The sequence below is a fragment of the Brachyhypopomus gauderio genome, chromosome 19, assembly GCF_052324685.1.
Source record: "Brachyhypopomus gauderio isolate BG-103 chromosome 19, BGAUD_0.2, whole genome shotgun sequence".
Classification (NCBI taxonomy): domain Eukaryota; kingdom Metazoa; phylum Chordata; class Actinopteri; order Gymnotiformes; family Hypopomidae; genus Brachyhypopomus; species Brachyhypopomus gauderio.
The window spans coordinates 10,312,129-10,323,194 of NC_135229.1; the positions used below are offsets into that span (position 1 = coordinate 10,312,129).

Below are 11,066 nucleotides of genomic sequence, written 5' to 3' on the forward strand. Positions count from 1 at the left end.
CTCAGGAAAAATAAAACATAAAACAAACTGTGAGCAAGCATTGGTGGTTCAGTGGTAGAATTCTCGCCTGCCACGCGGGAGACCCGGGTCCGATTCCCGGCCAATGCAGAGGCTGTCTGTTCTGATTGCTTCTTTGTTTAGCTTTACCTAACAAATGAAAGGCCTCCTTTTGTTTAGATGGATACAATCTCAGGAAAAATAAAACATAAAACAGACAGTGAGCAAGCATTGGTGGTTCAGTGGTAGAATTCTCGCCTGCCACGCGGGAGACCCGGGTCCGATTCCCGGCCAATGCAGAGGCTGTCTGTTCTGATTGCTTCTTTGTTTAGCTTTACCTAACAAATGAAAGGCCTCCTTTTGTTTAGATGGATACAATCTCAGGAAAAATAAAACATAAAACAGACAGTGAGCAAGCATTGGTGGTTCAGTGGTAGAATTCTCGCCTGCCACGCGGGAGACCCGGGTCCGATTCCCGGCCAATGCAGAGGCTGTCTGTTCTGATTGCTTCTTTGTTTAGCTTTACCTAACAAATGAAAGGCCTCCTTTTGTTTAGATGGATACAATCTCAGGAAAAATAAAACATAAAACAAACTGTGAGCAAGCATTGGTGGTTCAGTGGTAGAATTCTCGCCTGCCACGCGGGAGACCCGGGTCCGATTCCCGGCCAATGCAGAGGCTGTCTGTTCTGATTGCTTCTTTGTTTAGCTTTACCTAACAAATGAAAGGCCTCCTTTTGTTTAGATGGATACAATCTCAGGAAAAATAAAACATAAAACAAACTGTGAGCAAGCATTGGTGGTTCAGTGGTAGAATTCTCGCCTGCCACGCGGGAGACCCGGGTCCGATTCCCGGCCAATGCAGAGGCTGTCTGTTCTGATTGCTTCTTTGTTTAGCTTTACCTAACAAATGAAAGGCCTCCTTTTGTTTAGATGGATACAATCTCAGGAAAAATAAAACATAAAACAAACTGTGAGCAAGCATTGGTGGTTCAGTGGTAGAATTCTCGCCTGCCACGCGGGAGACCCGGGTCCGATTCCCGGCCAATGCAGAGGCTGTCTGTTCTGATTGCTTCTTTGTTTAGCTTTACCTAACAAATGAAAGGCCTCCTTTTGTTTAGATGGATACAATCTCAGGAAAAATAAAACATAAAACAAACTGTGAGCAAGCATTGGTGGTTCAGTGGTAGAATTCTCGCCTGCCACGCGGGAGACCCGGGTCCGATTCCCGGCCAATGCAGAGGGTGTCTGTTCTCATTGCTTCTTTGTTTAGCTTTACCTAACAAATGAAAGGCCTCCTTTTGTTTAGATGGATACAATCTCAGGAAAAATAAAACATAAAACAAACTGTGAGCAAGCATTGGTGGTTCAGTGGTAGAATTCTCGCCTGCCACGCGGGAGACCCGGGTCCAATTCCCGGCCAATGCAGAGGCTGTCTGTTCTGATTGCTTCTTTGTTTAGCTTTACCTAACAAATGAAAGGCCTCCTTTTGTTTAGATGGATACAATCTCAGGAAAAATAAAACATAAAACAAACTGTGAGCAAGCATTGGTGGTTCAGTGGTAGAATTCTCGCCTGCCACGCGGGAGACCCGGGTCCGATTCCCGGCCAATGCAGAGGCTGTCTGTTCTGATTGCTTCTTTGTTTAGCTTTACCTAACAAATGAAAGGCCTCCTTTTGTTTAGATGGATACAATCTCAGGAAAAATAAAACATAAAACAAACTGTGAGCAAGCATTGGTGGTTAAGTGGTAGAATTCTCGCCTGCCACGCGGGAGACCCGGGTCCGATTCCCGGCCAATGCAGAGGCTGTCTGTTCTGATTGCTTCTTTGTTTAGCTTTACCTAACAAATGAAAGGCCTCCTTTTGTTTAGATGGATACAATATCAGGAAAAATAAAACATAAAACAGACAGTGAGCAAGCATTGGTGGTTCAGTGGTAGAATTCTCGCCTGCCACGCGGAAGACCCGGGTCCGATTCCCGGCCAATGCAGAGGCTGTCAGTTCTGATTGCTTCTTTGTTTAGCTTTACCTAACAAATGAAAGACCTCCTTTTGTTTAGATGGATACAATCCCAGGAAAAACAAAACATAAAACAGACAGTGAGCAAGCATTGGTGGTTCAGTGGTAGAATTCTCGCCTGCCACGCGGGAGACCCGGGTCCGATTCCCGGCCAATGCAGAGACTGTACCATTCCAGACAATGGGTCTTTTATTTCAAGCATTACCTTACAAATAAACGTCACAATATTGTTTGGATCGAAACTCTCTCAGGAAAAACAAACAAAAAACAGACTTGGAGCAGGCATTGGTGGTTCAGTGGTAGAATTCTCGCCTGCCACGCGGGAGACCCGGGTCCGATTCCCGGCCAATGCAGAGGCTGTCTGTTCTGATTGCTTCTTTGTTTAGCTTTACCTAACAAATGAAAGGCCTCCTTTTGTTTAGATGGATACAATCTCAGGAAAAATAAAACATAAAACAAACTGTGAGCAAGCATTGGTGGTTCAGTGGTAGAATTCTCGCCTGCCACGCGGGAGACCCGGGTCCGATACCCGGCCAATGCAGAGGCTGTCTGTTCTGATTGCTTCTTTGTTTAGCTTTACCTAACAAATGAAAGGCCTCCTTTTGTTTAGATGGATACAATCTCAGGAAAAATAAAACATAAAACAAACTGTGAGCAAGCATTGGTGGTTCAGTGGTAGAATTCTCGCCTGCCACGCGGGAGACCCGGGTCCGATTCCCGGCCAATGCAGAGGCTGTCTGTTCTGATTGCTTCTTTGTTTAGCTTTACCTAACAAATGAAAGGCCTCCTTTTGTTTAGATGGATACAATCTCAGGAAAAATAAAACATAAAACAGACAGTGAGCAAGCATTGGTGGTTCAGTGGTAGAATTCTCGCCTGCCACGCGGGGGCCCGTTGCGAATAGCTGTAACAGAAAGCCAGCCAATAAGATTTAAGCGGTCCAGCTGCTGAGAAAAACAGCCAATAAGATTTAAGTGGTCCTGATGCTGAGAAAAACGGCTAAAAAGATTTAAATGGTCTTGATGCTGAGTTCAACAATTGGAAGGGTTCAAATACACAGAACTATTACCAAATATGGGAGGTATAAGTATAAATCATTGAAAATATTTTAAAAATTAGTTTTTATATTTTATATAAAATGTGAATGCTGTTGAACATAGTAAAAGTGTTTAGAATATCATCATCTGCAATGATTGATGATGTGCTGCTCAATTGAACTGAAGCTTCATATTTTGATGCATTCTAATGACACAAAACCTATTATTGTAGATTGCATAAATAAGAAAATGCAAAAATGTGTATAAATGAATCTGGTATATCATTATTGTTTAAGAAGGAAGAGGGCAGTGTGTCATTTAACTTAAAGTGGTTTTATTGATCAACATAGTTTAACTGATTGCATAGAAAAACACATTTAAACTTTTTTTTACCAACAACTGCTCGTTACACATATAATATACACAACACAATCATTTTTTCTTTTCATCCACCCATCTTTGTCTCTCTGCCTCATAGAAAGGGGACTTCTGAAACTCCTTCCAGGTCATCTCCTTGGCCATACCCTTTTGTTGGTATAAAGAATACACTTTAGATGGGCAGTAAATGTATTTCCCTGCCACTCCAGGGAAGCCCGTATGAATGTGTGGGCTGTTTGGTCCCTGTTTCAGGTCCCTGTGGCAGAATCTGCAGCGGCGGCCTGCTTGTTCCGAGTCTGGCCTTTTCCTCTTTTTGTCTTTCTTCTCCTCCACCCGTTTCTTGGTGGCCTCCAGCTCCCTCTGGAAGAATTCTGTCCGTGCAAATTCTTCAAAAGGCATGTTGGGGTTAGAGAGTCCATCAGCAGCATAACTTTGATGGACTCTCTGTGAGCAATAAAAATATCGCACAGGCCCTTGCTGGTAAAAAAAGTGGCTGGAGGATCCATCAGTCTCATATCGAGACTTGGGCTGGCCACACGCTAGACAGGTCTTTGTCTGCCTTGTCTTGACCTCTGGCTGTTGCTGGTGTTGCTGCTGCTGCCACTTCTCCACGACACCCTCCACCATTTTCTTGATGGAGTCTTCTGTCACAGGTGTCAACAGGGCAGGTGCAGGTGGACTGAATATAGCAGGCTCCATGGTGACCACAGGAACACTGGTTGTTTCACTCCCCTCTGTTAAAGAGTGCCACAGCTGCTGAGTCTGCAGAAGTTTTTCCGGGCTCGTGTTCAGAGAAGAACTGGTGTTAAGTAGCTTTGCCAGGTGCTTCACATAGCGGCATATGTGCAGTCTGGTTGTAGGGTGCAGCAAGCTGTTGGGGTCTGTAGCAGACTGATGGACCACGTCTGCATAATCTCGATCCACAAGCTTCAGCATGTTCTTCTCCCCATGGTACTTCTGCAGTAAGTGGTCGATGGCATCTTTCATAGGTGGCGTCCAGCGTGTGTGGTCCAACACAAAAACCCGTCCACCCGTCTTAATGGGTCCTGTGCGAGCACTCCTTGGAGAAGACTTTAGTGGCAGGGGCAGGGCATGTGAGATTTCTGGAACACAAATCAATAAAGGTTCCTTAGTTGATAATGTTATTGCATTACTATATAATGCAAAAATATATGTCCAAAACATTATGTTTACTTACCAATTGCTGCTGAAGGGTCCTTTTGGTCTTCTGACAGCACCTGCTGTATCAGTGCCTCAGCAGACAGTGAACGGCTGAGGGATGGTATCTGTTCACTGGATGCCATGCCAGAGAGTGGTGTTCGACTAGAGGAGAGTACCAAGTTTGGAGCTTGGACAGAAGTGGGTGTCTTCACAGGGGATGGCAGCACAGGAGCAGCTGTTTCGTCTCTTTTTTGGCGTTTGTGTTTGTCCCAATCCAAAGGGACCGGATGGCAGCCTGGCTCTCTGTACTCTAAGCCAAACCTCTCTCCGGTGTCTGTGTTAGAGAGGTGAAGTATTGGATACTTCTCCTGCCCAGTCACTCTCTTGGAGGCAGAGTTCAGCTCAGCAATTAAAGCTGGATCAAAGACAGCAGGGAGGGTGACCTCTGGCTGTTTAAGGTCCACTAGCCGTTGGTAATTCCACCATGCCACCCCCATCATGCCCTGGGCCTGGAACAGTTCAGTGGAGACGTGAGTCCCTGTGATCCACTGGGCCTGGTGGAAATGGTACCCCTCCTGCTGTGATGTACCTCTGACAGGAATCCAGATGGGGACCTTGGCACCTTCACCAGGTATGTGGTTCAACTGAAGAGTTCCTCCATACCTGTACATTATGCCCTGGGAGAGTTCAGGGTCACTGAGGCAACCTCGGAGAATGTGCACTCTCTGGATTCGCCACGTCTTCAGCATGGATGACTTAAAGAGTGGGACGTCGTTGGGGTCTGTGGCCAGATGAAAATGTCTAAGGACTTTCTCCACTCTGTCCAGCAGCTCCATAGGTTGAGGAATTTTCGTCCTGCAGTGCTCAACATTGCCCTCTCCAGTTCTTCATCCTCATCCATCACTGTGATGCAGACAAGAATTAAATGTGTATAAACAGTAAGAACAGTGTGTCCACTTCAAGGTACATTTCAAGCATGTACCACCTGTCATGTATGTGCATTTTAACAATCACAAGGAAAATGTAAAAGACCATGTCTGGTCATACAGAGATACTAAACTTGTGTTTTGTTCAAAACGGTGAATATAAATATGAATTCACTCCCCTCTGTAACTTACCCAGGGGTTTGGCTGGAGCCCTTGGTGCATGCTCATCAGTAAGTGTGGATACGGAGGCCAACTGCCGTCTCTTCTGCAGGTACTGTTGCAGTTTGTGCATGCGCGTCCCTGGAATGCAGGTCTTCCCCACGATGAAGTCTGCATAGCCATCCGCTCTGCTGTCCCATATCTCCTTCCAGGTGCTCTTGGCCCGAGAGCCAAAGCCAACCAGTTGGTCATCTTCTGAAGAAGCAGTGGCTGCACCCACTCCACTGGCCTCATAGTGGAGAACAGACTGGATCTCTGCAAAACTTAGAGCAAAATGCACAAATGCCTGTAGGCTGTCCTTGCTATGCCCCTCAGCCATACAAAGCCCTGAAACCTCCTCCTTCTGGACACTCTTGATAAGATACATAGTGTATCCTACATCATTCTCCAAAAGCCACCTGAAAGATTTGCCTTTATACTTCCCAAACTGCAGGATGTATTGTCCCAGCACCTCCGTCCTGTCTGAGGAATCCCCTCCTCTCTGACGCACCACAGCCAGAGCGTTTTCCCGGACACGATCCGACTTCAGGGGTGCAGACTTGTCCTGCAGAGTGGGGTCTTCCTTAATTCGCCTGGCTTCTTGGGTTGGCTCCTGGATTAGAAATCCGAGTGGTCCCTTGCAGAACACAACACCGATTTTGCCTGGGAAGAACACCACGTTCCTGTGCATCTTGACCTACCAAAGATAAAATACAAGTCATTTTAAAAAGATACATTTAATGTAGAAAGGGTGAGGGGGTATGATTACTAAGTGGGGTATGATTACTATGATAGACTAAGAAAGAATTACATTTGATTCATATTGATGTCAAACGATAGATATTAACTCTCTAAAACCGTACTCTGGTAGTACGATAGGCTTGATACATCATTCAACGCTCAGTCTGGTATTAACCAACACAAGCTCAGTTCAACTCTTTTGGACAGTCTAATGGACGTCAGTGTAATGCATATCAAATGTTTTTTACTGTTATCAACACTGAAGTCAGATCTGTACCGTACATTTAACATGAAAATCATTCACTTAAACGTAAAAAACGTTTAAAAAACATCATATCAAACAATTTAGAAAGAGTCACGCTATTTCACCACAGTCACTATTGATAAAATTCTCCAATGGAGTGATGTTCACCAATTGGTGAAACAACACTGTAGTGACAGTACAGTGCTTAAAATATCGTATAACATGAAATGATTTGAAGACATTTACATGTATTTTACAAATAACATATCTTACCTTTGATCCGTGAACAATGACAGTAAAAGTCCGTCGATGGTCTCGAAAGCTATGCAAGCGCAAGCCCGACACTATAGTGACATTTAAGAATATTATCATATAACATCGAAATACAAAAAAATATATTTCACCATTGACGGGTTTTTCACAGATCAAAGGCAAGATATGTTATTTGGGATGGATGTCTCCAAAGTTATGCAAGCGCAAGGCCGACACTGTAGTGACAGTAAAGTGCTGCTATTATCATATAACATGAAAATATTTGAAGAAGACATTTTACATACATCCCAAATAACATATCTTACCTTTGATCCGTGAACAATGACAGTAACAGCCCGCCGATGGTCTCGAAAGCTATGCAAGCGCAAGGCCGACACTATAGTGACATTTAAGTATATTATCATAGCCTATAACATCAAAATACAATTAAAAAAACATTTCACATCCATCCCAAATAACATATCTTACCTTTGTCAATGAACAATGGCAGTAAGTAATATTAACGAGTAGCTGATCTCCAAAGAAGATACGCGAAAGAACAATGACTGTAAGAAAAAATATCAGCAAGTCGCTCCTCTCTAAAGAAGTTACCCCCTTACGCAAACTCGATGTAAACTCGATGTGTTTTTTTTCAAATGCAGGTTAGCGCCACAAAAGTCGTAGTGGACAAAAATATATTAAATCCGTAGTGGTTTAGCACTACCATAGAGAATGAATGGGAAACGGTTTAGGGATTTTAGCTAAACAATTCTCGGTGCTCACGCGGGAGACCCGGGTCCGATTCCCAGCCAATGCAGAGGCTGTCTGTTCTGATTGCTTCTTTGTTTAGCTTTACATAACAAATGAAAGACCTCCTTTTGTTTAGATGGATACAATCTCAGGAAAAATAAAACATAAAACAGGCTCTGAGCAAGCATTGGTGGTTCAGTGGTAGAATTCTCGCCTGCCATGCGGGAGACCCCGGTCTGATTCCTGGCCAATGCAGAGGCTGTCTGTTCTGATTGCTTCTTTGTTTAGCTTTACCTAACAAATGAAAGGCCTCCTTTTGTTTAGATGGAAACAATCTCAGGAAAAATAAAACATAAAACAGACAGAGAGCAAGCATTGGTGGTTCAGTGGTAGAATTCTCGCCTGCCACGCGGGAGACCCGAGTCTGATTCTTGGCCAATGCAGAGACTGTACCATTCCAGACAATGGGGTCTTTTATTTCAAGCATTACCTTACAAATAAACGTCACAATATTTTTTGGATCGAAACTCTCTCAGGAAAAAAAAACAAAAAACAGATTTGGAGCAAGCATTGGTGGTTCAGTAGTAGAGTTCTCGCTTGCCACGCGGGAGACCCGGGTCCGATTCCACGGCCAAAGGTTCTACGGTAGAATTCTTGCCTGCCACGCGGGAAACACTGGTCTGATTCCCGGCCAATGCAGAGGCTATTTGTTCTGATTCCTTCATTGTTTAGCTTTACCTTACATTAGAACCGGTGTCCGATTCCCAGCCAATGCAGAGACTGTACACAATATTGGAAAAAAATCTGGAAAAAGATATTTCCAATATCTGGAAAAATAAAACATAAAACAGACTTTGAACAAGCATTGGTGGTTCTATGGTAGAATTCTAACCTGCCACGCGGGAGACCGGGGTCCAATTCCCGGCCAATGCAGAGACTGTACCATTCCAGACAATGGGTTATTTTATTTCAAGCATGGATGGAACCGTTCTCTGGAAAAATAAAACATAAAACAGACTTTGAACAAGCATTGGTGGTTCTATGGTAGAATTCTTGCCTGCCACGCGGGAAACCCTGGTTCGATTCCTGGCCATTGCAGAGACTGTACCTTTGCAGGCAATGGGTTCTTTTATTTCAAGCATTACCTTACAAATAAACATCACAATATTTTTTTGCATCGAAACTCTCAGGAAAAAAAAAACAAAAAACAGATTTGGAGCAAGTATTGGTGGTTCAGTAGTAGAGTTCTCGCCTGCCCGCGGGAGACCCGGGTCCGATTCCCCGGCCAATGCAGACACTGTACCGTTCCAAACAATTGGTTCTTTTATTTCAAACATTACCTTACAAATAAACATCACAAGAATTTGTTTGGATGGAACCGCTCTCTGGAAAAATAAAACATAAAACAGACTTTGAACAAGCATTGGTGGTTCTATGGTAGAATTCTCGCCTGCCACGTGGGAGACCCGGGTCCGATTCCCGGCCAATGCAGAGACTGTACCATTCCAGACAATGGGTTATTTTATTTCAAGCATTACCTTACAAATAAACATCACAATATTTTTTTGCATCGAAACTCTCTCTGGAAAAATAAAACATAAAACAGACTTTGAACAAGCATTGATGGTTCAGTGGTAGAATTCTCACCTGCCACGTGGTAGACCCAGGTACAATTCTAGGCCAATGCAGAAGCTTTCAGTTCTGATTGCTTTATTGTTTAGCTTTACCTTACAAACGAAAGTCACCAAACACATTTCCTTTATCATCCTAACCTGCTGCACATCCTGCCCATCACGGTTTCTCTGTCTAGCCAATCTTTACAGATCCTTTTCCACTTCCTTAGTGTCCAACTTCTCATACACTTCCTTATTGTCCAACTTCTCATACAAGTTGGACAAGTTTCTGTGCCAAGGCTATTCTACAAAAAAAAAATATTTTGAAGAGGTTGACCAATCCTCATGAGAGCTCAACCAGGAAGGCTCCACCTTCCCCTACAGGACACAGTTATAAAGGACCAGGCCACTGACAACAATCTCCTTCAGCAACTGAACTGTGTGGGTTGGTTTCTGGAGTGGATTCCCTACAAGTGTAGTGCTTTCAGGAGAATAGAATGGTGGGTCTGGGGTTGGAGATTCTGGGCGTCACACTGGCGTCTCTCGGATGGATCATTGCCATCTTATCCTGCGCCCTGCCCATGTGGAGGGTCACGGCCTTCATCGGGTCCATCCTCGTGACGGTGCAGTTCACCTGGGAGGGCATCTGGATGAGCTGCGTGGCGCAGAGCACAGGGCAGATGCAGTGTAAGGTCTACGACTCCATGCTGGCGCTCAAGTCCGACCTGCAGGCCGCCCGGGCCCTCTGTGTGATCTCCATCCTGCTGGGCATCCTGGGTGTCTTAGTGTCTGTCGTAGGGGCCAAGTGCACTAACTGCATAGCGGAGGAACAGACCAAAGCCAAGGTGATGATCACAGCTGGAGCGACATTTATCTGTGCCGCAGTCATGCAGCTGATCCCTGTCTCCTGGACGGCCCACGCAATCATCACGTCCTTCTACAACCCGCTCGTGCCGGACTCACAGAAGAGGGAGATAGGTGCATCCCTCTACCTGGGCTGGGCTGCCGCCGCTCTGCTACTGATCGGGGGAGTGATTCTGTGCTGCAGCTGCCCCCCGAGAGAGGAGAAAAGGTACGGTCTGGCAGGCAGGATGGTCTACTCCACCACACGGTCTGTACCACCCAGTGGCTATGACAGGAGAGACTATGTGTGAACTATGGTACGGTGGACATTTGGTAATGATCTAACCTTGCACTGGCTTTGATCAGACTGAAAGACTGATAACACTGACCAAAGAAGAGGAAAAAAAACATGCAATCAAAAAATCTTTTTTTTTTCAAGTGTCAAAAAGAAACGGATCATCTCATCATTTGGTTCTCTTGTTACAGCTGAAAGATATTTGTAACGGTTACATTTTGTGATTTTGTTAACTAAGAAACTGTGATTGTGATTTTGGCTGTGTTTTCTGGAGGGGGTAATGGTTATTTATAACTGACCATTAAACACTGCTTTTTAATCATTGTACTTAGGCAAAATAAAACTGTATATGAGTAATTCATTTTTTTCCGTTTTAAATATTTTATTTAAAGTATGCTCAGTCTATCCTGTAAAGTATAATAAACAACTGTTTTATAAAGTGACTGCTGTTAAAAAAATATAATAATTTTTAGAAACATTCATAGGTTTAATTACATAATTATCTCTCACAGAACTCAAATTACTCATTACATTACATTCATTAATATGTAAACTATTACTTATATTAAGGAGACGTCATAAGTATTTTTTGAAAGATAACAGTACTTTGC

General features: G+C 44.0%; 3 protein-coding genes and 11 non-coding genes across 14 annotated transcripts; 12 read left to right on the plus strand and 2 right to left on the minus strand.

The window, feature by feature from the left end:
• Positions 1–37: 37 nt before the first annotated feature.
• trnag-gcc (transfer RNA glycine (anticodon GCC)) lies at positions 38–108 on the plus strand. The gene has a single exon. It is a non-coding gene; the product is annotated as a tRNA-Gly (tRNA).
• A 117-nt stretch (positions 109–225) lies between these two features.
• Positions 226–296, plus strand: trnag-gcc (transfer RNA glycine (anticodon GCC)). The gene has a single exon. It is a non-coding gene; the product is annotated as a tRNA-Gly (tRNA).
• A 117-nt stretch (positions 297–413) lies between these two features.
• Positions 414–484, plus strand: trnag-gcc (transfer RNA glycine (anticodon GCC)). The gene has a single exon. It is a non-coding gene; the product is annotated as a tRNA-Gly (tRNA).
• A 117-nt stretch (positions 485–601) lies between these two features.
• On the plus strand, positions 602–672 carry trnag-gcc (transfer RNA glycine (anticodon GCC)). Its single transcript has one exon. It is a non-coding gene; the product is annotated as a tRNA-Gly (tRNA).
• Positions 673–789: 117 nt separating this feature from the next.
• On the plus strand, positions 790–860 carry trnag-gcc (transfer RNA glycine (anticodon GCC)). The gene has a single exon. It is a non-coding gene; the product is annotated as a tRNA-Gly (tRNA).
• Positions 861–977: 117 nt separating this feature from the next.
• Positions 978–1,048, plus strand: trnag-gcc (transfer RNA glycine (anticodon GCC)). The gene has a single exon. It is a non-coding gene; the product is annotated as a tRNA-Gly (tRNA).
• Positions 1,049–1,165: 117 nt separating this feature from the next.
• On the plus strand, positions 1,166–1,236 carry trnag-gcc (transfer RNA glycine (anticodon GCC)). Its single transcript has one exon. It is a non-coding gene; the product is annotated as a tRNA-Gly (tRNA).
• A 305-nt stretch (positions 1,237–1,541) lies between these two features.
• trnag-gcc (transfer RNA glycine (anticodon GCC)) lies at positions 1,542–1,612 on the plus strand. The gene has a single exon. It is a non-coding gene; the product is annotated as a tRNA-Gly (tRNA).
• A 493-nt stretch (positions 1,613–2,105) lies between these two features.
• trnag-gcc (transfer RNA glycine (anticodon GCC)) lies at positions 2,106–2,176 on the plus strand. Its single transcript has one exon. It is a non-coding gene; the product is annotated as a tRNA-Gly (tRNA).
• A 123-nt stretch (positions 2,177–2,299) lies between these two features.
• trnag-gcc (transfer RNA glycine (anticodon GCC)) lies at positions 2,300–2,370 on the plus strand. The gene has a single exon. It is a non-coding gene; the product is annotated as a tRNA-Gly (tRNA).
• A 305-nt stretch (positions 2,371–2,675) lies between these two features.
• trnag-gcc (transfer RNA glycine (anticodon GCC)) lies at positions 2,676–2,746 on the plus strand. Its single transcript has one exon. It is a non-coding gene; the product is annotated as a tRNA-Gly (tRNA).
• A 740-nt stretch (positions 2,747–3,486) lies between these two features.
• Positions 3,487–5,432, minus strand: LOC143482628 (uncharacterized). Its single transcript, XM_076981032.1, has 2 exons — positions 4,631–5,432; positions 3,487–4,535 (listed from the first exon to the last, which is right to left on the minus strand). The coding sequence occupies exons 1-2, from the start codon at positions 5,427–5,429 to the stop codon at positions 3,487–3,489; spliced, it is 1,848 nt and encodes a 615-aa protein (XP_076837147.1). The 5' UTR covers positions 5,430–5,432.
• Positions 5,433–5,664: 232 nt separating this feature from the next.
• LOC143483368 (uncharacterized) lies at positions 5,665–7,307 on the minus strand. The gene is made up of 3 exons (XM_076982205.1): positions 7,281–7,307; positions 6,976–7,046; positions 5,665–6,414 (listed from the first exon to the last, which is right to left on the minus strand). Exon 3 carries the CDS (start codon positions 6,406–6,408, stop codon positions 5,665–5,667), a length of 744 nt encoding a protein of 247 aa, XP_076838320.1. The 5' UTR covers positions 6,409–6,414; positions 6,976–7,046; positions 7,281–7,307.
• Positions 7,308–9,764: 2,457 nt separating this feature from the next.
• Positions 9,765–10,764, plus strand: LOC143482630 (claudin-4-like). Its single transcript, XM_076981034.1, has one exon. The coding sequence runs from the start codon at positions 9,815–9,817 to the stop codon at positions 10,469–10,471; it is 657 nt and encodes a 218-aa protein (XP_076837149.1). The 5' UTR covers positions 9,765–9,814; the 3' UTR covers positions 10,472–10,764.
• Positions 10,765–11,066: the final 302 nt, after the last annotated feature.